This window comes from Venturia canescens, chromosome 7, assembly GCF_019457755.1.
Source record: "Venturia canescens isolate UGA chromosome 7, ASM1945775v1, whole genome shotgun sequence".
NCBI lineage: Eukaryota > Metazoa > Arthropoda > Insecta > Hymenoptera > Ichneumonidae > Venturia > Venturia canescens.
In genome coordinates, this window is record NC_057427.1 from 13,345,497 (window position 1) to 13,371,418 (window position 25,922).

The following is a 25,922-nucleotide window of genomic DNA, read 5'->3' on the forward strand; positions in this document are numbered from 1 at the left end:
CGGTAGAGAGGTTCAAGCAATAAAGTACGAAGGTGAAGAAAACACTCCCGGAGACCTTATATATCGGAGGGAATCGTATAAAGCGAATTTATACTGGTTGAAACTCTGAGTTCGAAGTTTGCACCTCAAAGCTATGCTGGTGATCGATTCACCGGATACGTACAACTATGTACTCTGCTTGTCACATATAGCCATACATGTACGCGGCTATGTGCCATTTCTATGTACACGTAATGGACACATAGCGAGAATAATGGGTAGCGGTGGTTGCGAGACTACGTACTAAGGAAGATGGCAATACGGCAGAGGTATGTGGTAACGAAGACAAGGAAGTTAAATTCCTGGGAATGAAGCGCACGAATTAACCCTCAACGAGATATTTCTCACCCCTTTTCCCCTAAAACCAAGAGCAATCACGACAGGCAATGAGTAAGGGAAAAAGATAAAGATAGGAAGACCGTCGGAAGGGGGGAGGGGGAGGGTAGTGGGGGAGGGGGATGAGAAGGAAGAGAAAGTACTCAGAAGGAAGATCAACTCCCTTCGAATGCTTATTCCATTGTCAAAAAGCTCTTCGCTGTAAGTTTCAGAATCTCAAGCAAATTAGACGGTTGGATGACGTTTGAGGCTGAGAAAGGGCTGACGGGAACGAGTTCGTGATTGTTCCATCTCTGTTACGAGGAATATAGTTTCGTATTCGTGAAATAGAATGATTGGCTGATTGAAATCCTGATGTCGTCGAGTGAAAGACGCGAGAGAGTCACGAGTACCTAGTGAGCTCTATGTCTCTTTCTTTTTCTGTTTCTATTCCTGGAAGTAGGCATTGCCGGATTACCGAGTGACGAGAATTTCACAGTATGCTGTGTCAAGAGTTCGTTGAAAGAAATAACAGTTTGAGGACGCACTTGCGCATGGAAGTTGGACGCAGTCGAATGTTAATTCATTGCTCAGTACTTTCATGTCTATCCCAATGAGTACAACGAGGCTAATTTCATGAAGATATGAAAAAAAAATCTTAATACCTTTCATCGGGATGTTTGAATTGTGATATTTCCTTTGATTTTAGGCCACACCATTTTGGTTTACAGCTCAAACAACATCAGAGACCAACTTCGAAACTGCACATGGCAATAACGTTATTCGTCGCACTAAAACACTCCTTTTAAATCTGTGATTACGGCCATGTGCACATACACCTCAACAACATATGCGAAGAGTCATATTTATATGTGTGTTCCATTTCCACCATCCTATCTCTCCGTTAAGACGTGTTAGCAGTGAATCTGACGTTTTGCTCGTCTTGTGTGTCACAAAGGTGCACATCAATCTTGGAGCCGGTGAGAGCGAACTTGCGAGCCCCAGTGGATTAACCCTCAACGACCTAACGTGGCACGAAGTGAATATTACGAGACGAGAAGCGAATATAACGCTTCAGATTGACGTTATACACACTACGAGGTCAATTCTGCCAGGAAGATTTTTCGAGTTGAACATACATTACGGCGTCTACATTGGTGGCCTCGGATACTTCAACGAGCTATTTCTAGGTAAGGTCGTTCTTTTTGCGTTTTACTCATCGCGACCCCCACACGAGCCTCGAGCCATATGTAAATGTGCACATATAACTATATATGTATATATATATGGGCAGATCCATTACTTTTCGACTGCAGCCTGCACGCTTGAGTCACCGATTTGGCTGTCGATTTTTTCCCAAAAAGTAGGTTGTTGAAAAAGACGATCCCCCAATTTTGAAGTAAATTCATGGAATTTTAACGGCTATAAATTTTTTTGAAATTCTTAAAAAGTCATTTTTTAAATGATTTTCATATTTTTTTCATGCGAACTCTATGGGGTTTAAGATAACTCCTGTACTGCATGCTAGTCAAATGAGTGCTAAATTTTTAAAACACTTTTAGACCAAGTTTAACGTACCGATTAAATATATTGTTAGTGAATTTGTATTACAACATATCTCATTAAGATGTAAAAATATTAAAAACGCTAGTTTTGCAAAAGCATCAACTGATAAATACAAATTTCCACGCTGACATATTTTCACTGGTATTTTTCAAAGAATTGCGTTTTTTCATCGATTTTATTGCAACAAGTCTCATTTTGTTCGTCAACCGGCCCTCTATGAATCCACCGTGTAGTTGTTTTTTTAACTTGATCGTTTCACTGTTGCAGCTAATTGTTCATTAAGTGAAAAAACTTTTTCATTCATAATTTTTGAAGGAATGAGTTTAAAGGAAAATCTACGTGATGAATTCGTAGAGGATCAGTTGAGGAATAAAATGAGACTAGGTGCAATAAAATCGGTTAAAAAATACAGATGATTCTTTGGAAAGTAGCTGTGAAAATGTGTCATCATGGAAATTTGCATCTATCAGTTGATAATTTTACAAAACTATCATTTTAAATATTTTTTCACGTTAATAAGATATGCTTGAATACATATCTACTAACAATAATGTTAATCGGTACGTTGAACTTGGTTTAAAAGCGTTTTGAAAATTTAGCACTCATTTGACTAGCATGCAGTACAGGAGTTACCTTAAAGATTCTTATGAAGCGGCATTTTTCTCCTTTAATCTTCCACTTTTAAGAAAAAAACAGTTTTTCACTCCAAAGAAAAATTCGGTTGAATAAGCACCTTTTTCTTAAATTACTATTTTTACAAAATTCTTCGTATTTTTGAAACGCTGCCGCAGCAATGATTTTTCAAGTAGACGGCTTTAATACGGCTCCAATTTTTCGTCTAGGTTTATCCTATTACTGTATACACTAATATTTATATATTACAACGTTCCTTTTTAAACAGAGCCTTTCAAAGCTACTTAATTTCTAAAAAAAAATCGCTGTTTTCAAACGGGCGCATGACCAGCTGTGGCGACGTGGCAACAGTGTACGGTGCGGTGAACTGACGAGCGCAGTACAAAACAATATGAAAACTTTTTTCTCAAATGTTCGACCACCTTTTTCGATTAAATTTAAAGACTTTTTAACTTCTTCGTGACGAATAATTTTGAGAAATACTGACACTTTGACGCTCGATGCTATGATAATACTGGAGAACGGCGTTGTTGCCACGATTACAGCGCCACTTTCTATATATGTAGAGGACCTATTCGTGCATGAGGCGTGATTGTTTACGACAGACAAAATGTACAAGCTTTGACAAAACCGTGTAGCCGGCGACACCGTATAAGCAATGGATTTTTTGTATGCCGCGGCCCAAACTTTTAGCTCGTACATGTACATACAGAACTACCTTAAAAAAAAAAAAAATTCTCGTACATATCATAAAATGATAACTACAATGTTTGTTTCTATGTCCTGACTGCTATTAATATTTATGAAAAAACATTAAATTGATGCAAGAGGATTTATTAACAAAAAACCTTAAAACCTTATGAACGGAGCAACGCTGCTGAGTTTTGAGCTGCTGTAATAAGATAGCGTGAACATGAAAGAGGATTTCTTAGGCGTTTTATGCACTAAGCTACGCCGTCTCTTGAACGAGACGAACTCCATTAGGAGCCACCTGGCAGAATACGAGCAAACCAACATGCTTCTCTTTCTTCAATAGCTGTAAAATAGTATCTTTTGTTATCTTTTAGTTTTCTAATGGACGAGAACTATTCTTAATCGGATATATAAGACGATTTGAAAACGGAAGTTACATTGTTTACCTTCTAATTTTAAAGATGCCTTAAATTCACCCTTTCATCCCCATAATCCACTCGCGAAGACATACTCAAACCCAGTGGTCTACAATCTATATTTGCAGACTTCTGCGAATAAATATATCTCTAGGGGAGACCGGGGCAAAACGGGATACCCGAAAAATGAGAGAAATTTTTTTGGGTGGGGGCCAAAAGTTAGAACGACAAAATAGCGAACGAGGCATTCTGAATATATATAATATATGGCCCCCACCTAAAAAAATTTATATTGTATATCTATATATATGCATATATAGATATACAGAATGCCTTGTTCGCTATTTTGTAGTTCTAACTTTTAACCCCGACCCATTTTTTTGTCTTTTATTTTTTAATTTTTATCCTAGTTCGAAAAGAACATGAAACATATTTTTTCCAAAATATCTTGTTTTTTTTTTTGGATTTTCATTTTTTTTTCAAAAAATTAGTTTTTTCAAATTCTCTTTTTTTTACATCACTTTTAAAGTGAAAACGTTTTTGCACAGATATACAAAAAGTATTTGTAAATCTGCGATTACTGCCTCGCAGATTACTTTTTACGACAGTAATCGCAGATATATGTTTGCGGACCATCGTGTGTGGTTACACCTGCACACGAATCATGTGCCCACTCTGCACAATTTTGGCACTGAATCCACGATTCAGTCGATAAAGAATACAAATTTTTACAAAATAAACATTGGCAATCTTCGTTATTATTCATATCATTAATTTTGAATTGAATTACGAAGGGTGCGTTCGACGTACGTTTGAGCGCTGTAAGCGCTGAGATCGCTTTCAACGCGTACAGCGGTAAGTCGAAGGCACTCGGTTACGGGTGTAAAATACACCCAAGGTGCATTGAATTAAAATCATAGTAAAAAAAAATTCATGAGTTTTTGAGGGGTACCCCGTTTTGCCTCGGATTTTTTTTTTTTTTTTTTTTTTTTCTGAAAATTGAAAAGAATTCCAGTAAATTTCTTAGTTGTTGGGAATAAAAAATAGACAGAGCTTCCCAAACTTCTTAAAAGTTTAATATTTCCTTAGGTATCCCGTTTTGCCCCGGTCTCCCCTATAAACATGCCTTTGTTCGATACAAGTAAATACAGTCATGTGCGCGTGCACATAAATATATAATGATGAAACGCGATGGGGTACGGAGAGATATGAAAAGAAACGAGTAAAATTCGAAGAACTTCGACTTCAGTGTTGACCGAATCTCCTGTCGCCGGCAGAAAGATCCAAGCATAAAATAGAAAAAGAGAGAGAGAGAAAAATCTTAGGAGATGGAGTCTGAGGAAAAGAGTAAAAAAGGAGGAAAAAAGAAGTCGTAAAAATAAAAACCGTTTCGCTCAACTCTCTCCCGGGTATACCCGTATACATTCATATGATGTATTTATATGTATGTATATTGTATATATATATATTCGACATCGAAAATTGCAGTGAGAATTGGTTGGTTTATGTACCGACAACTGTATGTATCAAGTGTTACATTGTTTCGCTGTGTATTATCGATTATATATATCCCCTACCCACATTTACGATTGCATCTGGGTAAAACACAACGTTGGAGGGTCTTTTTCTCAATTCAACTCCTTCATTCTCTCATTTCTTTGGAACGAATGTTGTGTTTTTTATCTCCTTTTTTTTTCCATTAACCCACTTGACTATCCTCGTTCCATTGAAGTGTGGACTCGTGTACGTATCTCAAGTGTCTGAATAGAGAAAACCCAATGCTGTGTATTTGTTCTGGTGAACCGTAGCAAAACCAACGTGGTGCACTGTCGCTCCAGAAGGAGGGGCAATGCGAATCATCGGGTAATCGGAATCGTTGTTTCACGAGCTTATCAATGAAACGTAAAACTGAAAACAAACTTTCAAACTGCATTGTATTATCGATTGGCAGCTTTTTTGGAGCGTCAACTTTCCGCCCCTTTCGCCGTAACTATTACAAAGAACTTTCCTCCTGTAAATTGTAACGAATTGCTCCGTAAATCACTAAATTGGCACTAAATCGCAATGGAGAATAACGCTCAAAAGGAAACCCATTCATTTCCGATGAAACTTATTTCCGAGCCTCCTGAAAATATCTGCGAATCGCAATGGAAATCCCATAACAATTGTTACGTCCTCAATGAAACCTCGTATACATTTTCGATCAGCTAATTATTCGCACACATGAAACTTTGCCTTCCGGTTCATTCACTACGTATACCAATAATATTGGAATGCACATTTGCGAATTATGAACGCGGTCGTGGTCGCATATTTGACCAATCACACTTTAATATACACGTCTCAATTTTCAAAGCAAACCACAATTCCATATGTTGAGTCTGCCTTCGACAAATGTACATCAATAATTTCTATCTTCCTGTTGTGCGAATGTATATATACGAACTTTGGCATGCTCAACACTGCGTAACGATTCAATACGTACGTTGCATATTTATCGCTTCGTTTAAAAGCATTCAATGTATCGGACCGACCGTATGCCCTACGGCCTAACAATTTTTCATTCCGCGGCCGCCCCCTCCCTCCCTCATCCCCGTCTCGTTCTTCTTTTCATTTATGATGCGACTTTTTGTCGCAATAACGTTCAAGAATCGAAAAAATAACGTTGAATATCGACGAGCGACAAGACCGTGAAAAAGTGGAGTGTCGAATCTCACGAACGTTCTTGTAAATGGCCTTTCGACGTACCCATCGACCCTTTTTTACTTTCTTCAATGAACAATGAATCTTTGATCGCTCGCCCACGATTAATATCGCTTGGTTTCAACAACTATCTTTTTTTCTTAGCTGCAAAATTCCGGCCATGGGATCATTAAAACAACAGGAATCGCCTCCTATCTACTAGAATTCATTTCCGTTACTATGATTAAAAAAGTGCAAAAAAAACCTTTTTTTTTTTATAAACATCGTAATGAAAAAGTTTTCGTGGCTCGTTCGTTTGAAATGGAAATATTTAATAAAAATCTTTTCTATTTTCAAAGTAATGGATAATTGCATTGTTGAATAACGAAAAATATGAAAATGGAAGGAAGCATTCTCGTCAACCGAGTCATATTTAATGAAAGAGATTTCTCCCTTTTTGTCCGGTCAGTCTCTAAAAAACGTCGTTGCGCGTTCTTACGTAATTAGAGAAAGGATCGTTTTGCATTTTTCGGAGAGTAGCAGAGAGGAAATTTAAAATTTTTGTTTTTTCAATTATCCTCGTGTCACTTTACGTCATTTCCTTTCGGGTTTAGCGAATTACACAGGTCGACGAACGCACTTGCCCCAAGCTATCCGCATCCGCACGGTATTCCCGTTCTTGGCGGTGGCCGCCCAAACCCGCGCCCAGCAATATCTTCGTCTGCTCGGAAAAACTGGGCTGAACGCGAGGAAGAACAAAAATATAATCCCAAAGAAAGAAAGAATGAATGAAAGAGGAGGAGAGGAACGAAGGAAAAATAAAATGAAAAACGAATATGGAAAGAGAAAAAAATAAAAGTTGAGAAAAAATGAAAGGAAAAAGATTCGACTCGGGATGTAAGAAAAAGCAAGAGAGAGGTAAGGCTTGCTGAAATCGTCATCTAATTCGCTCCACTCGCCTGCGACGGAATTGAATACGAGCGAGGCCTGAAAACAGCGACTTTTCGACAGAGACCTCGCGGTTTCACCCGTTTTGTGACGGCGAGCTCACCGCCCCATCAACCGGCACTCTTCGGTCTCCTACCCCTCTGGCTCTTTCCACCTACCTTTTGCCCTCCTCACCCCCGAGAAGTAATATTCCTCGAGGCTAAACCGACGAAATACAATTTACATATTCATGACGATTCATTTGTACGAAGCTCGGCAGTACAACCGAATTTTATTCGGGTAAGCATGAACGAGAGGCTAAAAAGCTTCGATAACTCTTCGGCGTTCAGCCCCGAGCAAAATATACTGTACGCTCGATTCAACCGATTCCGGCAACCTATCCACGCCGGCCTCCAAGTTCCCAATTTGTTTAAAACGTTCTTCTCTTTTTTGTTGTTTTCCTTTTTCTTCTTCTATTTTTCTTCAACCCTACTCTCGGGGTAAGAATTTTTTTTTCAGAATTCTCAAGCCTTCCCCCTGGTCCTTAACACTGTGACCGTAGGAGAGGAATAAAAATTCTCCTTTCCATTAGATGGCGTCAACGCAAACTTCTCGATGTCGTCCTGGAGTAAAAATTCACTCTATTTATGGCTGTCGAGAATTATTGCGACTCCTCCATTTTCGAGTTTTACTTTACCCAAGTAACCGGGGAAATTCTTTGGACAGACGCTCGTATATTAGAACTGATTTTTATTGTCAGAATTCCAAGAAGTTTTGTCCGTTCCATGGATCTTCTCAAACTGAAGTTCCAGATCGTTTTTTTTCATGTACAGCTGTAGGCGTATTCTCCCAAAAATATTCTACCTGGAAGCAAAAATTTGGTTACAACTGGAAAAAATAAATGCGGAAACACATGAACTCCGTTCGTTCTTTTGCTCCTTCGTTTTTTTTTTCCACAGAATCCCATTGATTTCTTGAACGATTCGAACATTCGGTCATGCACACGTGAATCGACAATTATAAAAGGTGGTCATTGTAGATAAATGAATTCTAAAAATATACTTGGGTCGTTCAACTCCACATCTCAGACTTCTTAAAATTTTTTTTTTAATTTCTTCATTTTTTTATGTATTTTAGTACCCCTCAAGCAAGCGGGTCTGTTAAATTTTGAAATTTTTTTTGATTACGTGTTCAAAGAATATCAAATTTTCAAAGCGCTCTTTTTTGGGTTTTTGTATATAACTTTTTTAATAATTATCCAAATTGCAGTTTTTTTCTAAAACTTTGTTCTTGAATGGCTTTTATGGAAAAAATACGAAAAAAAGTGAGAATGTTTTTGATTAAGATTTTTGAGTTTGAAATTTTAAATGGTGGTTTTAAAAGCATCTTTCGATTTTTTTGAAAATTTTTATTTTCCAACTACTATTCTTTTGACAACTTTGAATACCGGTGCAATCGTGGATCCTTCATAGTAACTTTTTTTCTCGATTTTTGAAAATCCAGAAAAAATGTTATTCTCTATAAATCATTATGCGTACCAATTTTTGTCACCGTATATCCTTTTTACTTATTTTCAATACTTTTTACTTGTTAATAGCTGTTTAAAATCAATAAGTAAACGTTAAGTCAGGTAGTTTTGTGTATTTTCATTCGGAACCCAATCATGTCTATCAAAAACGACGATATCCTCAGAATCATTATCATCTAAATCGAATTAGGTTGTCAAATTTCAATAGATTGAAACCTCTATGAAACCAAAATCTAAGATCCATATTGAAGAATTTGTGGTCCAATTATGAATAAAAGTACACAAAACTTAACGTTTGCTTATTGATTTTAAAAATCTGGTAATGACTAAAAAGTATTGAAACTGATTGAAAATAAGTAAAGAAAGAGTATACAGTAATGATTTATAAAAAAAAAAAAAAAAAATTCTTCAAATTTTCGAAAATTAAGAAAAAATGTTCTCGTGAAGGGCCCATGACTGGACCGATCTTAAAAGTTGTTATAAGAATTTTAAAAGTTGTTATAAGTTTAACATAGAAAAATTTCTAAAAAATCGAAAGCTACGCTGTTTTTGAAAGCAATAATATTTCAAACATAAAAATTTTAATGAAAAATACTGTCTTATTTTTTTTATTTTTCTCTATAGAAGCCATTCAAAACTATTTGCTTCATGAAGTCAGTTTTTGCAAATTAAATTAAATGAAATAATAATAACGTGGTCTTGGGAAAAAGCCTTTAAGGTAGATGAGTGAATATTCGCTGTTCAAAAAAAAATTACGCGATGATATTTATACAAAAATGAATACGTACTGGATAGATTTGCAAAATTTCGACGCTAGTTACCGTATAGTTTAGCAGCAAATTAATTATTGAATATCGACTTCTGTCTAATTACTCCGGCATATGAAAACCGTACACACATGAAAAGTTATTGAATTTTTTCGTCAGTTATATCCAAGATTTCGCAAAAAAAAATCGATCGTTGTATTTCGTGGATATTCAAAAATACATGAGTATTTTAGTTTTCGAACCCTTATACCGTTGAAAATCGGCTGAAATATGAAAAAATATCTGATGAGAAATCATTCGGATTATACGTTCGCATGTGACGTCAGTTCGACCTTTGATCATATTTTGTCATTCGTTAGCTTCGCCAGGTTGTTTTGTAAATTTTTACAAAACGACGATTTTTATCCCGGTAAACTTTTTGATCGTTCATTTTTTCATTTTCCTCGACTGCAATACCACTTTGGACAGTAAACTCACTTCATAACCTATAAAATTTGTAAACAAAACTGACAGCGTGACATCAACAGCAGCGGCAGCTGCTGCACCACGCTAGTCAAAATGAACTCTTCAAACGTCCTTTTAATAATAAAATTGTATAAAAATGTTGGTTCTTTACTAATTATATTTATAAAATAATAAAATTATTGTTTCCAAGCAAGTTTCGTCTTTTGAAATTTTCGAAAAATATAGTTGCTGCATGCAAAAATCACGTAGCCGTCATCCATCCACCTTAAAATGAATAAAAAAACCCCAATTTATAATTTAAACCAGTATAAATGTAACAAGAAATAAACAAATTGAAAATTATAGGTGTGAATAATAATGTGTGAGATATTCGATGTAGATTAAGAGGAGATTAGTATTGACTCCTTAGTGGTTATGATGAGGAAATGATTCTCGACTCTTATGAACTTTTGAAGTCGCTTTTATCGAGGGTCAGACCTCGGGCTTCGGATCGGCTGGTCAAGCCGATCGCTGCTGTGTTTGTATACAATTTCTGTTGAAATTGTTGTTTTATTTATAATAATAGTTTAATTAATGTGTGTAGATTATATTAAAAACGAATATTAATAAAAACTTCAACTTTTCTTAACTTGAGAACGTTGCGTGTGCAATGAATGATATCTCAAAGCGAACTCACTCTGATATTTTTTCTCGTTACTAAACCAAGAGCTTCTTTTTTTTACTATCATATGTTTAAAAGCGTTTCTTTTACAACGCTTCTTACGTAACAATAACAAAGATTAGAAAGCTGTGAGTAAAAACAAAACATAAACAAAGCGATCCCTTTCGAAATTCGATATTATTTGAACAAGTGATAAAGAAAAATTTTAAATATTTAAGAGAAACGCTCTTCGAGAGGGGTGTACTAAGCTATATGAAAATATTGAGGAAATGAAGAAAAAAAAATTCAAATCGTCCAATTCGGCGTTTTCGTCAAATGTGACGTTTCTTCAAAACTGACATCTGTGAGTGCCAGCTGTTCTGTCAGTTTGTTTGCACGTTAGAAAACTACTCGAGAATTCCTTAACGAATATCAATTCATAGAATCTCGTCGCAGGGTTTGAGGTCTTCCGTATAGAATCCTTAGATACTCGATATTTGAATATCGACCGTTTTCTTTTCAAGATTTCGAGAAAACGTCGAAAAAATTGCCCTGAAAGAGTGTTCCGTAGGAAGCGGTGAAAAAATAAAAAACGCTCCAAAGAAATCGCTATATGTATATATAAAATAAATGAATGATAGTCTTGTTTTAGTAACGAGAAAAAAATAATTGAAGAAACAGTTTCCCGCGAGACTTCGAGCAGTATTCACGTAACATTTAACGTGCAATACTGAAGTTCAATACTAATTTATATCAAGAGACGCGGTAGCGGCTCGGCCCCCGAGTATTGAAAAGAAAAACTGCAGCGCAAAAGAAATATTTCAATACACCATTTCACAACTAATTACAATCAAATACGGCAGCGATCGGTCTGGCCAGCCGATCCAAAGCCCGAGGTCTGACCCTCGATAAAAGCGACTTTTACTAAAGTCCATACGAGTCGAAAATAATTTCCTCCTCATACTCATACACGGAGTCGAGAATAAGTTTCTCCTCCTACCCATCCACGGAGTCGAGAATAATATCCTCCTAATCTTCATCACCATCACAATTTACATACTACAAATAGTCACACCATAATTCGTTCAATTTGTTAATCTTTTGTTCAATTTGACTAGTTCAATAAATTGGGTTTTTTATGTCACAAAGGCTTTTTCCCAAAACCTTGTTTGTTAATTATTTCTATTATATTAATTTTCTCGTAACATAAAAACAAAATAAAAAAGAAACTTTGTATACAAAACAAGAGTCCAATTGGCAAATGGAAAACGGTGGTAATAAGTTTTCGCTTTTCCGAGAAGCTGAAGGGAAAAATATTTGTTTATTTTTTGTAATCGGTGAGTATGCTCGCAGTTCCAAAACCAGGAAAAGCGTCTAGCCGATTTCGCCCGAATTCTCTTTTTCCATACTGGTCCGTTGAGGCTCAGAATAATCGAATCCTCGAAATTTGAGTTGTTGAAACGTCGATAAATAAAAACGAATTGAATTGAGTTAGTTTTGGCTGCATGGACTCGTGAGAGAATTTTTTTCCATCACGTGCATATAGAAAGGAAGGATTTTTTCGAAATCGCATGGGTGAAAAGGACGCATTGCATTGTGATAAACCATTGAAAAAATGAAGAAGCAGCGATTTGGAAAGATGCTTTGAAATTCAGCGGCACTAGCAGAGGTGAATTTCAACGCGTTCCGCATTAATAACAGAGCAACGTGACATTGTACGTATAGCACCGGGTCGTGAAGATACCCTACAAAAAGCTGTTTTTTTCCCTCATTTTCTATTCGTTCTTTTTCATTGCATTTTTTTCAGTCTCCGCTGACTCTCGCGATTCTGATCGCAGCTACATAGCGGACGCGGCGTTTCGATTTTTTTTATTTTAATTTTTTTTGTTTTCATCCTTTTCTCATTTTAATTCTCTACTTTTTTCCGCTCCTATCAACTTGGAGAACCGTGAGCGAGGACTGTACGCGAGATGCGTTGCCGCGCTTCTTCCCCGAATACAGCCGAGTAGCCCTCGCGTTCTTTCAATTTACATAGATAAATATTAAAGAGAAAGCACGACCGAGAAACCCGAGGCAAAAATGTAGTGGGCGTTTTGGTTAAAACATGATAGTCCCAGTTTGAAGTTGTATCCGCGTATATATAATTTCTACATTTATACAGCAATGTATACATATATGGGTCCGAAATATATGTATATACTTCTCGACTAATTTCACATGGAGATTTGTTAAGCAGAGGGTGGCCGACGCTTGTATTTTTGGATTCGTTATAAACGCCAAGCTTGCAATCGAACGAGGCCGTGTGCCGTAATGAACTGTGCAACGAAAAATTAGAATGATATTAAATTTGATCAATGATGATTCAGTCGGGAGATCAAACGCCTTTAACGACAATGCAAAATGGTTCCCGAAGGCGTGTTTCGTGGTCGAGTCATTATTTGATAGGAATGTAATTGGGTTACGGCCGTAAAAGTTATACGGTTATAAACGTTACGATCGTGGAATATCGCCGTAAAACGTGAGCGTTGCATTGGATCGTTGTATATTTTCATTGAATCAGCAGAATAGTAAATAGACTAGAATGTGCAATATATAATTAGAGGGCTAGCGAAGTGCATGCGGGAGTGAGATGAAAAAAATTGTATACCTAATCACGGGGAGCGTGCTCGAAGTGTGTGCTCATGCAAATGTCATTCTTTTCGGTAGATATTCATTTGCGTATGTCCTGCGCAGGAAGCATCTCGTCCGCAGAGCGAAGAAAAAAACGTTGCGAGTACAAAGCAGGGGGTCGCGACACTACGGCGAAAATGCCTGGCTGCCAAGCGAGCGCGACAATGCCTTGGCCGCGGCTAATTTAAAAGAGGAAAAAACCGAGGATGGTGACATCAAAGATGTGTGAATTCAGGTGATTTTTACTCGGGCGATAGAGCTCGCAGCTAACGCGGACCAATTGCTTGAATATTTCATTCTTCAAAGCAGCTCTGGCTTGGAATGCTCGAAAAAATTGTTGAACGATATTTCGTGCAACGTTGTGCTCGCTCTCTTGACGAGAAGCATATGATTTCTACGGAGATTCACCTCAGGACGAATGAATTCATTAGATTTTCAATTCGAATTGAATGCCGGCAGGCGGGTACGAGGCAGGACGAAAGAATAAATTTTCTCTCCGACGGACTCGGAGCGTAACTGGGTTGAGATGTTCCGGATGTGTCGTGGCTTCAAAAAACGCGGTGGAGCAAAGGAATTATGTCGCATAAGAATGAAACGACAAATGTAGTAGAAAAACGGAAGGAACAATTGTCTTTCACTGACCTATCCCGTCACCTGGATGAAAACCTCCAAGGGGAAGGGGAATACGAGCCAATCTTTTCTCCGTGGAGCGAAATTGCACTTTTCATTCCTCTTCAATCAGACACCAGGGAAATATACGATTACTATACTCGCGGGAGTGAATTATTCAACGGGCTTAGTGTGCTCGGGGATGGTGGTTGGTAGAGAAAGGCGTACTCGCTTTCAACCTCACACCACAGTATCTCTTTTCGCCTCTTTTCTTCTTACTCTCTGTCCGTTTTGTCTCTTCCTTTTTCTTGCCTGATGCTCCACCCTCGTTTCTCCCTCCGAGACGAGAGAACGAAAGCGTAGATTATTTTTCATTCTCGAAAATGTCCAATGACTCGCGCGCAAATTTAAAGAGGATCCGTCTCCTCGGACGGTTTGCTCGTAGCCCGAGACTGTTACGTTCACGACGTCACCGAACCACCGTAGACGAATGGAAGAGATAAGGGACATTCTGCCATTCTATTTGCCTCCTTTTTCCCCCCATCATCGTTATATCGCGTACGTACAATAGGAAGAACGACCTGAATTGGTTTCTGGGTACTCAACTCCACAGTTCACCGAAAATTTGTCTTTGCCTTTCTCTACCGTTTTCCCCTCTCTTTTTCCCAATTAACCATTCCGAAAAGAAATACCCAAATGCTTTGGCCGGAAAAACTTCGGGACGGGCGAATTCTCGTGAATTTTTTTCACTCAAGTCCTTTCTAACCATTTACCGTAGAACATGCGTGATCGCAAATCATTGAAAAATTGAGCAAATAGCACTCCGAAGAGATTTCAGCTAATACCAATGTGCTCTTTTCTATACTGAATAATTGCTTCATAATCTTTCAAGTTTAATCTCGAGTACAAGCTCATGAGGGCCCAAAATCATCTCGAAAGCGTCCATATGTCGCTCTCCGACAAAGAATAATTAATGCCATGATTCCGACAAAAGGTGTATCGATCCAAAAGTCACTTCACTCCTAACTATGGAAGAGCTAATGGATTTGTAGTCAAACATTCATTCGTGTCCTTTGGCAACTTTTCATCTAATATTCTTGTTTGGATCTTCTATATTGACAGGTCACACAGAATATTTGAGAGGATGCATGGCGGATATAACGTACAACGGAGCAAGGGTCGTGGAATATGCAAAGTCAAGGAAAAGCAAGTCCGAAGCAGTTGCTGTTACATGGGGATGTTCCGCTGAATTTGATGCCTCGAGAGACGTCGAAGTGAGTTTCGTTGAGGACGGCGCATTCACTTCAATACCGCGTCCGATACCCAGGCACGGTTCAAGGTAAATACTACATTATAAATATAGACATAAGTAAGTTAAGTGTTCCGAAGAATATGAATATTCTAGTTTTGCGATAGCTGGAGCAAGTAAAAGACCATTTGCCAGTCTTCCCGTTCCATCGTATGCAGGTTCAATATCGAAAAAGAAGCGAACAAAAATTGTAATTTGGGAAGCAGTAAAATTTTTTTATCTCCGTATTTCTCGAGGACGGAAAAGCGAAGGATTTGAATTTTCAATTTTCTCAAAGTCCCTTTGCGAACTATTGGAAAAAATGACACTTCGATTATACTTTTTCTTCGAATTCATAAAAGCATAACTCTCAAATATACTTGAAGAAATTAAATTTCCATAATAGCTACGGTAACAATTTACAACCGATCCGGATGACATACGCGTCGTGCTGGTACCTCACGAATAAAGGGCCCCTTCAAACGACCAGAAAGCTGATTGACATTTCGCAATTAAAACAGATGAAAAATGTCCTCTATGCAGATGTTGCTGTCACTCCCACAGTAACGTCCTTTGTCTTTGAAGTATAATTAACACAGCTTTGTAAAACGTCGAAATCTCTTTAATCTCACGGTTTGTGATGGTATTTTAAACAAAGCAGACGTGACCCATTGATCGGGCTACATGAATGCTGAAAATTACAAAATCCACTCAGCTTTAACACTCTTAGATATCTAAAATAACTCCGAAAACGATAAAGCTCTAGTTGGGGAAATGAAGCTCAGGTACACAAAAATGTACCTTCACTTCCTTATATGCTATCAGAACAATGATTACTCTGAGTCGCCTCCGTCCATTTGCATTCATCAGAGATCTCTGACGTTACGAGCAGCATGTTAAATGAGCGACCGCCGATGCACTCGTTAACGTGTAATCGGTTCTTCTTTTAAAGTACCTTAGTACCTTTAAATAAAGAACCCTAAAATATGCAATTATGTTGTGAAATTATTTCAAATTTGCGAGTCGAATAACAATGGACATGAACACACTATGAACCCGTAATGTGTTAAAAATCGTAAAACTCGCCAAGGCAAAAACGTTAAAGCAAAAAATCATTCCTTTTGAGTGAAAATATCGTGTTAACATTCAAAAAAAAAATCAAAATAAGTATAACAACTCATCATGCAATATTATACGTGATGACGAACGAAAGGCTCGGAATAAACGTTAAATTCGTGCATGTTCGAGTAACCTAAATCATGATATCGGAAAGGTTTTAAAAGCAGTAGGAAAATTTGACGTTGTTTTCGATATTTGCAGAAATGTTATAATTCACAAAAAACATTGAAGAAAATCGTTGTTTCAATTTTATTAACACTACCGTGTGTGGTGGATGTAATACATAGTTCAACACGTTAGAGAGATTCAAGGTCACGAGAGCTGCGAAACAAAATACTGAACCACATTGCGGTGGGGTTGGAACGGAGAGACGGTCGATATGACCCAGAATGTCTCAAATATGAGCCCCAGCTGAAATTGCTAAGGCCAAATGCAACCGCGTGTGACTCGTTTCCTAGAACACTTTTCTATCGCTTATTTCATGGAAAAGGGTCTCTTGAGAAACACACTGGATTTTCACGATTCTGTCTCTTCCTCAGGCTCTCTCTCGCTCTCTCCCGCTCTCTTCGGAGCTCTCGTTCTTTTTAAACTTCCCTTTGAAATGCAGTCTCACCGAGTATATCTCTTACTCTCTTTTCCTCTCTTTCTCTCCGTATCTCTCTCTATCTCTGGGTTTTCTCGCGTCTTGTGTTGGCGCATTGCAGATGGGAATTCGAATTGAAAACGGGATCGGACAGTGGGATGCTGCTGTACAACACGGGACATGCCTCTCACGCCGATTACTTGGGTATCGAGCTTCACAATGGCAATATACGAGTTCTGATGAACAAAGGAAACGGACCTAGCGAGCTGACACACACGAGAAACGTGACGGATGGAAAGTGGCATCGTGTGAGCGTGGATTTCAATCCAAGCATGATTACGATCAAAATCGACGAGCTCGAGAAACGAATGAATCTGCCATCCGGTGGTAATCGTTATCTCGATCTTGCCGAGACTATTTACATCGGGGGTACCGAATTGAACAAGAGAGCACGCGCCATCGCAAAGGGATTGAATTCGGGACACAAAAGTTACAAGGGTTGCCTCAGAGATATGACACTGGATGGGAAACCCCTCGGTCTACCGGACGTCAAAGTCAGTCAGGGCATAGTTGCTGGTTGTGTTTGGCGATACCCGTGCTTCATCGACAAAATGCCATGTCGTCGAGATTCCATCTGCCAGCAAATCGGCGTCGCCTCCTTCAACTGTAAATGTGACCTGCGAGATTCTTGCGTCAGGGATGATTACGTCGACGATAGTGCGGTGAGTCTCTTTACATTTTCATCACTCTTATCCAACCAATCGAACTTTCTCATTCTCTTTTTCCAATTCCTTGTGCATCACCTGAAAATAATGATGAATGTCAAATTTCACAATAGGCTCTCCCTCCCCCCGTTGTTAAGATCGATACAAAACAAGTGACCGGACTTTCGAACTTCACTTTTGCTAAGCAAGTCCTAGATGGACGTTCATATTCACATCGCTGTTATTGAGACATATTAACATCACTCGTTTCAACTAGATTTACAGTTAGTTTTGAAACTTACATTTTTCATTCTACCATGTCCGTATTCAGCGTCGGTCCAGTCATAAAAAGGATATGGGAATTGAAAAACGTGTGGGGAACACTGATAAGCTTTCAGCATTGCTCAATCAATCTGTTGTTCGGACGAGCGAAATACTCGTCATAACTGTAAATTATAGAGACGGAACAATACGTCATGCAGTGTGCCAGAATTGTATTCGATATGCTCCTATTTTTCATTTTTTTTCCATTATCGCGGGAGCAAATGAGAATAAATGATAAAATAGAAAACAGTATCAGCGAAGTGTTGAAACACTCAGTGCTCCGAGCTCGAACGATTTCTAGGTTTGCGATTCGGTCTCATGCGTCTTTTGAGGACAGGACAATTTTAATTCGCCAGCCGAGCCTGACGGTAACTGGAGAATTTTTTGTAGTCAAAATCTTAGCTTTCTGGAAAACAGCATAATTTTTGTTAATTTCGATTTACGGTCGTTGTCGTTTTTGTAAGAAAGCTTAATAGGGAGTTGAACCAAATGGCAAAGGTTTGCTTGTCCGTGAGAACATTGAATTTCAATGTTCTCTCATTATTCTGAAAGCCACTTTTCCATCACGCGCACCTCGGATAAACAAAAAAATGATAAAAATATGTGGACCCATTAATTTTTTGTAGCAGCTATTTCATTGCTTTTTTTCGTTCGGCCATTTCGTTGGCATTTTCTTCACTTTTCTCTCATTAAAATTCATAACTCAGCAGTTAAAATAATCGATAAAACACTCGAACGTGTTTTTCTCATCGATCAAATTTAAATATCTGCAGATAAAGTCTCTATAAGCGAGTGTCTACCCCTTGATACTCTAGCACATATTGCTTCCTGCTATAGAATAATTCATATTTTTAATGCAACGCATTGCAGTGAACTGGAAGAAAATATTTTTCGTAGTCAAGAGATGTTTACCTCGTTTTAACTGTTCCTTAATTTATAATTATTATATTATTACTTTTGAAAAAGTCCCTGTAAAATATTAGGAAATAAATAATATTACAGAAATATGACATGGTATTCCTTGAGGGCATGAATTTTCATTGGATATGGACATTGTTAACATCGAAGAACTCGACTCATCACTAATTACCTAATTGATTCGAAAATTGTTCAATTATTCAGCATTGATAGCGATTTTTTTGTAACCATTTTTTCAAGAGAAGATAAAAAAAAAAAAAACAAATTATATTCCGCTTGAATTGTTGGTAGACCGTACAATTGGCATGGGAATAAAAAATAAAATGAGCATCCAAGCCCGTTTTACATGTTCCGAATTCGGATTCAGCGATACTTTTTTTTTCGTTTTTAAGCCGCTCTATTAAATTAAACTGTCGTTAGGTGACACGCGAAAAACAATGAATGATACACGCGGTGAAAGCACGATTATGTGCTTTCAGCGTACAATGGAGAACGGCGAACAAAAGCTTATATTGTTGAAAACGGAAAGAGCCGAGGAAAAAATGTCTAAAAAACATAGCGAGGATGGAAAAAGGACAAAAATGGTGGTACTTCGAAAGGAAAGAAAAAAAAAGGGGGGGAATAACGAAACAGAAGCAACGTGAGCTGGACTATTGGCACAGAGACAGAGGGGTGGTTTCCCATTCATTCGTAAAATTTTGTGTAATCAAATGGGTGCATTCCGCTGAATATACACGTCCATTGCGATATAGAAGTAGCAAAAAATGAGGGAAGTCCAAAAATCCTCGAGCAAAGAAATGAACCGGATAAGCCGAATGAAAGAGAAAGATCTCGCATGAATGAGTGAGACAAATAGTCGTTTACGAATCCAGGCATATTATCGAGGTTTTCAACATTCGTGGAATTCGTAAAAGTATATAAATGTTCTTCATTTCATTCCGAATCATCGCGATCCTGATTTAGAGACGCGCTACTGTTTCAATCTTCCCATCGAGCCAAATGATTTTTCGTTCACTTTATTTCGTCAAACGTACCGGGCACTCTGTAAAACATTTCACGCTTATTAATTATTTGTACAAAAATCCCGTGCAAATTCAGGGCTTATAACTACACAGAAAACCAATATTCATTGAAAATGAACGTAACTCGTTGCTACGTGGAAAACCGATCACACACCTCCCTCTGACACGATATTTTGCTCTCAATTTTATTTCACTTTTATATCGCGAAAAGAAAAATACAGAACGAATCGTAAAAACGATGGCAGATTGGCAGTTCGCGTAATATTTCAATCGGTAGAATTCAATTAAACTCGAGCAGATTACGTTTTATTCAAATGAGTTTCAATCGGAAATAAATAGATGCGATTTTCTCATTGAAATATACGAGACTATCTCATTGTGTTTGAATTCATCGAAGCGAATTGGAAGAAATAGCGATGTTCAGTCCTTCACTGGGAATTTTTCTTTCAGAAAAAATATAATATTTCAACTGATATTCTTTCTCTGGATCGGACATTTCCAACTCATGAAAATGCTCCATCGCCCTTTAACGATATTCCCCATTGAATGTACTCCGAGCAAATATGAAACAGCTTTTTTTCCGAACGAATGATAACGCTAAAAGAGGCTGTGATATAAAAAAAAAAAAACAAAAAAAAAAAACACGAGTAATAAAAAGAAGAAGGCAACCGTAGGAAATACTTGCAACAGGGAATCAATGCGCATCTACGATCCGCCGTTACGAGCCCTCACTCTCCCGCTGCATATTTCCCTCGTTCTTTCCTAAAAATCAGAAGATATTGTGAATGGAGAGCTTTCTGATCGTGCAGCGAACCATACCGAAACGTCATCTATATGTATGAAGATTTCCAACCTCAATCAACTTGATGTTTGTGCGTGAGAACAACCAGTGTTGTTGCACTGCAAGTATTTAACAATTAAGTACAATTAAGACATGTACAAATTGCGATAGCAAAATTTCTGATATCGTAAAGTTTTAGTACAATTTTGTCGTTCTCGATGAGCTGAAACTCCTATCGTTATCGGTCAAACCGTATCGAACAATTTCCCCTAAAATTGACAATCACACGACACCTCGATAATCAGTTGACCGACTCGGTCTTTGCCTGCATGGAAAATGCCTGCAGCAGGCCATTCTTCGACTAACGTAAGATAAGAGAAGGAGTCAAAATGGTCGTTACTTTTGCCTCCTCGTAGAGGAAGCTATGTGATGACGAATTTTTTTTCCCAGTTTTCAATGCCAATGTGCTCAAAATGTGTGTATATATATTACGGTACTGCAAAATTCAAACGCTTATAATTCAAAACTTATACTTAGAAAACGATTTGAGATACAGGGCTACCGTTTTGCGCAGATGTTAATCTGTATAAGCTCTTCATTCTCTGATAATTTTGTCAGAATTTGTAAAAAAATACGAATTCTACGACGTTTCGAAATTTTCATAAAAAGAGTGTCGACGCTCTAACTTTCGAGAATTTTAAGATTTATTACTAATTTTTTTTTTGTTTATAAATAGATTATCATAATAGGAAAGTTGGTATTGAATTTGGGAAATATCGGTTGAGCGGTTTAAATTTTATGACATTTTGAATTCTACGAAAATATGAGTTTTTCGAAAATCGTCTAACCGCTTCAATTTTTGGAAATTTTGTAAGATATCGTGTATAAGTCTGTACTTCCTCTATACTTTACAGCAAAGTTGTCGGAGTTATTTAATTTAAATGTAAATAGAAAAACGATGAAAATTGAATGTTGCAAGCTGTTTTTTCTAATGGCTCGTCATTCAGTTTTTTTTTTATAGATTTAAACAAAGCGATAAATTTGTGTTCGTAAAAGAAGGTAGAAAAAATACATTATTTCCTTGTATACAAAAAAAAATGCTGACAATTAAAATTTGCAAATTGCTTCCTCAAGATGGTCAAGATGCAGGGTGCTCAAATATGCGCGATGCTCAAAGCTTCCTCTATGAAGAAGCCAAAATGCAAAATATAGCACCTCATCATAGAGTAAGCTTTGAGCATCGTGCATCTTGACCATCTTGAGGAAGCAATTTGCAAATTTTAATTTTCAGCATTTTTTTTTCTTTGAGGCCGGTGAAAGAGAAAAATCCACCGAAGGAATCGTGGATCGGTGTTTGGCTTGGAAGCAATTTGCGAAAAACTGTATCGTGTCCCTCATTCTGATAGCGTTTCTGGCAACACGCTTACCATTCAAGAGTATGCTCATTCTTCGTATTTTGCTGGCTGTCGATCGCAAGTTTTTATCGTAAAGCATTTGACTTGATCACAAGAAACTATAGGAGATCAAATTTCTGAACTTGTTGTCAAAACTCCATGAGTATTTGCATAGAAACTATAAATAATAAGACGTGAAAAAATGTCAAAGATGCAAATTGAACTGTTTTGGAATACATCCTAAAAGTGATCTCTAAAGACAGCGATTCGAACGCGAACAAGCGACTTCAATATTTCGAGGATCAATATACCAAATGAATTTTCAACTCTTACAATCCTTGCACATTGCTCTCGAGCTCATCGAGCACAAAATATATTGTTCCACTCGAATAAAGAATTCTCTCCCTTCATCTGCAAATGCTTGAAATTTAATGCAATTTAGTCGATTTTTCTTCAACGAAGAAGTAAGAAGTTCATGAATGAATCAGGCTGTTTCTCATATCTAACGAGTAAAAACATAGTATACAAAGCTCCAAGATAGCTATCCCTCTATGTAATACTCCCTGGTGCAACATAATGTACACAATGCCTTTGTACGTCAGGACCCTGTACGTTGCAGTGACTCCTTGGAGATGTGTGAACAATATATTGCGCGCGCCTCACAGGATATGAGGAAACGCTTATTCTTAGGAAAGCTGCTTCTCTAAAATTAATCAGAGGAGAAAAGCAAAAGAATGCGTAAGGACAAAAGCCGACGGTTTTCGGATCCCCATTCCTATTCCATTTTGTGCTGAAGCTCGAGTAGGATGACAATTAATAAGTAATCAGGCGAGAGAAATTGATGTCACGAAATCGAACAAAGCTTTCCGCACTGATATGAGAATGACGAAGGATTATTTAGACGCAGCAGCGAGTGGAGATGTAATAACAATTAATCAAGCTAGCCCTCACGGAACACCCATTTCAAATTTAACCGATCGTTCGAGCCATTAAAAATCGTACATTCTCGTAAGCTTCAATATTCCGAACGATTTTTTCTGCCGTTACAATTTTTGGAGTCTGACAAATGGGATGGGAAGGCCGCCGAGAGCATGGCCGAGATATATGCGAGATGACATTGCCCAGCACTGTGTCGAGATATAGACGAAAAAGAAGATATGTGTTCGTGAAAAAGGCGAATGGGCAACGTTACGTCGGATATTCGGTTTTCAACGGCGCTCCAGGCCGTTTACATATGTTCACTGTGACTTGGGTAACTCCTGTGCTTTCAGTTCCCAACCCTTTATGTCCTAACATGAATGTTGTCCTATATCCGATATATTTGCACGTATATATACGCGCTTATAACCTTTTCATACATCTATCATATCCATTGGGAAGTCGTAGTTTGCAATTCGCCCACTCCGCTTTCACCGAAAGAAGAGGGCGTTGCAGTGGCATCGAACACACATGCACTCATAGGTATATGAATGGCGGTTGGTGCCGGGGAGGGGATGGATTCCTTTTATTTGTCGGCAACGCCATTCCTTGCCGAAGGAATTCGGGAAAACGGGCGATCTGTACACACGTACATAGCAGCGATGATGTATACGGTTTTTCTCAGGGGGGAGGGTAAAAAAGAGGATTGTATCAATGACTGACAGAGAGAAGGGCGTATGGGGTTTGGACAAGAAGATGAATTTGAGGCTCCGCTTGAGTCAGCACGTCATTATATGTATATACATGACCCCTGCACCGCAAAAAGAGCTCCGACACAGAGGGAAAATTCGTGTATAGGGAGGACAGCGAGTGTAATGGCGGAAGGGGCGAAAGGGGGGGGGGGCAGGGAGGGAGTGGAAATAACTTGGCGTTCTTTTATACTTGGCATCCCTCGCTTTAAATATCGCTCTCGAGGACTGAAATTGCTCGTTCGTTCTGCCAACCGGTGATAAAACATCGAGTAAGAATATATATATATTTATACGTATATGTATATATAAGCACTATTATACGGGAGAAGACTGCTCTCCCCCTCGACTCTCATTCTTTTCTTTTATTTTCTACTCTTTTCTCTCACACTTCTTAGTCTTGATGGCTTTTTTTCAACATTATCCGACTATACATTCACTCGAGCGACCTACCGGTAATCCTTCGTGTGGTAACGCGATCGGTAAAAGCTCCGGCTTTAAACTCATCCTGATCTCTCTTTTCTGCTCTTTCTCTCTCTCTCTCTCTCTCTCTTTGCCCTACCATTTCTCCTGTATGGTAACTCGGTGATCCTCTACATGTCTGTGGATAGTACATCGGTAATTAGATACACCCGGATTAGCTTCTCTTTTCACCCGAAAACGCTTCTGCTAACCCAAAAAACCCGGAAATCCCTGGCGAATTTTTTATCCCGTGAAGATCACATGATACGAGCTTTTTCCGTCTTTTCAGTTCGACCACTATCGCTGTTACTACATCCCTCTCGAACTTTCACCGTGATTGGATAACTTCACGTTCGTCGGAACATTTTTTCTCCAAATCTTGTTACCGGGGCAGTCAAGTTTGGTAAAAAGTACGGAAAAAACATGTGGATTTTTGAATTCCTCCGGGAATCGGAGGTCGACTCGTAATGCGTTGCTCCAATCGCTTCGATATATTGGTAGGGAACGAAACAAGTTTGCTGGACGAAAAATACTCTCATTTATCTTTGTTTTGTGCACGAGTTTCCATTCAACCCGTGTTTTATATATCTGTAATTTAAAATGGTTTGATGAGCATTATCCTCTGATAACTGAATTGGCCAGCGATTAAAAAACGTTCAATTACCTCGATTCATTAAATATATTTTCACAGTTCTCCGGTGAACAGTTTCAAATATTTGCGTCGCAGGTTGTAACTTTTACCTATTTTTCAGAGAATGTTTATCATATTTATTTAGCAGCGATACAACAAGGCTGTCCCGGTGGGAAATGGTGTTTACCAAATTTCCCAATGTCTGCCTATACTAACAGTTGCCGTAACGAGGCAAAATAAATGAACGTGAAAAAAAAAAAAACTCGAGTACAGGAGAGGGTGAGAGCGAGAAAACGAGACCCCACAAGCCATTCGTGCGGTACGATCTGTGCCGATGTATACCTGCACGGCGAACGAGAAATATCCCGGGAATAATACGTTAACTGATTTGTACAAACGTCGATACTTTACAAAAGTATCCCTATGCCCGATTTCGTTTTAATCGGACACAACAAATTCGTTCAGTTATAACGTTTGCTGCAAATATCGCAATCAAAGCTCGATGGAACGGAATTGGTAAAACGCACACGAGGTATCCAGCCCAATTTGAGCTTGCCGATACGAGTCTTTTTCGAGTTGCCGTGCTCCCAGCAGTTTTATCGACGATCCTTTATAATAAAATTTGTCCGGCCTGAACGCTGCTGGATGTTGACCGAACGACGAGACAAATCCACGTGTATCATGAAGTTCTTCATTCACTTTTCATTCGTTACCAATGAGTTAAGGTTGAGGTAGCTTGGAAAAAATATTGGGACGAAAAATCGTTCACGTTTATGTACAGAAATATCAATGGAAAACACTATATAAAAGAAAAATGTGATGAGATAGAAGCAGAGATCGTAATAAGCCAACCGATTTTTATCAGGTTGATTGGAAAACCTGCCCCGAGGCAGAATGCTCGCATTTCTTTCTTCTTCAACTATACACACATTCTTCTCTTGCCCCTCAATCTCTCTCTCTCTCTCTCTCTCTTCTCTTGTTACGTATATCGAAAAGAAATCGGTTTTACGTTGTTCATGGATGAGGTGGTAAACGCTCCGAGCGTCTCCCAGGAAATCAAGTGACTTTTCAAGAAGCCC

The 25,922-nt window shown here is 38.2% G+C and overlaps 1 protein-coding gene across 1 annotated transcript in view; it reads left to right on the forward strand.

Moving 5' to 3' along the window:
- The window catches only part of kon (chondroitin sulfate proteoglycan 4-like protein), a 104,345-nt gene that overhangs the window by 53,271 nt on the left and 25,152 nt on the right, over window positions 1-25,922 (forward strand). Inside the window, exons 4-6 of the mRNA XM_043423440.1 lie at window positions 1,313-1,544; window positions 15,073-15,289; window positions 17,062-17,662. Of these exons, the coding sequence (XP_043279375.1) occupies window positions 1,313-1,544; window positions 15,073-15,289; window positions 17,062-17,662 (1,050 nt within the window). The remainder of the gene's footprint in view (window positions 1-1,312; window positions 1,545-15,072; window positions 15,290-17,061; window positions 17,663-25,922) is intronic.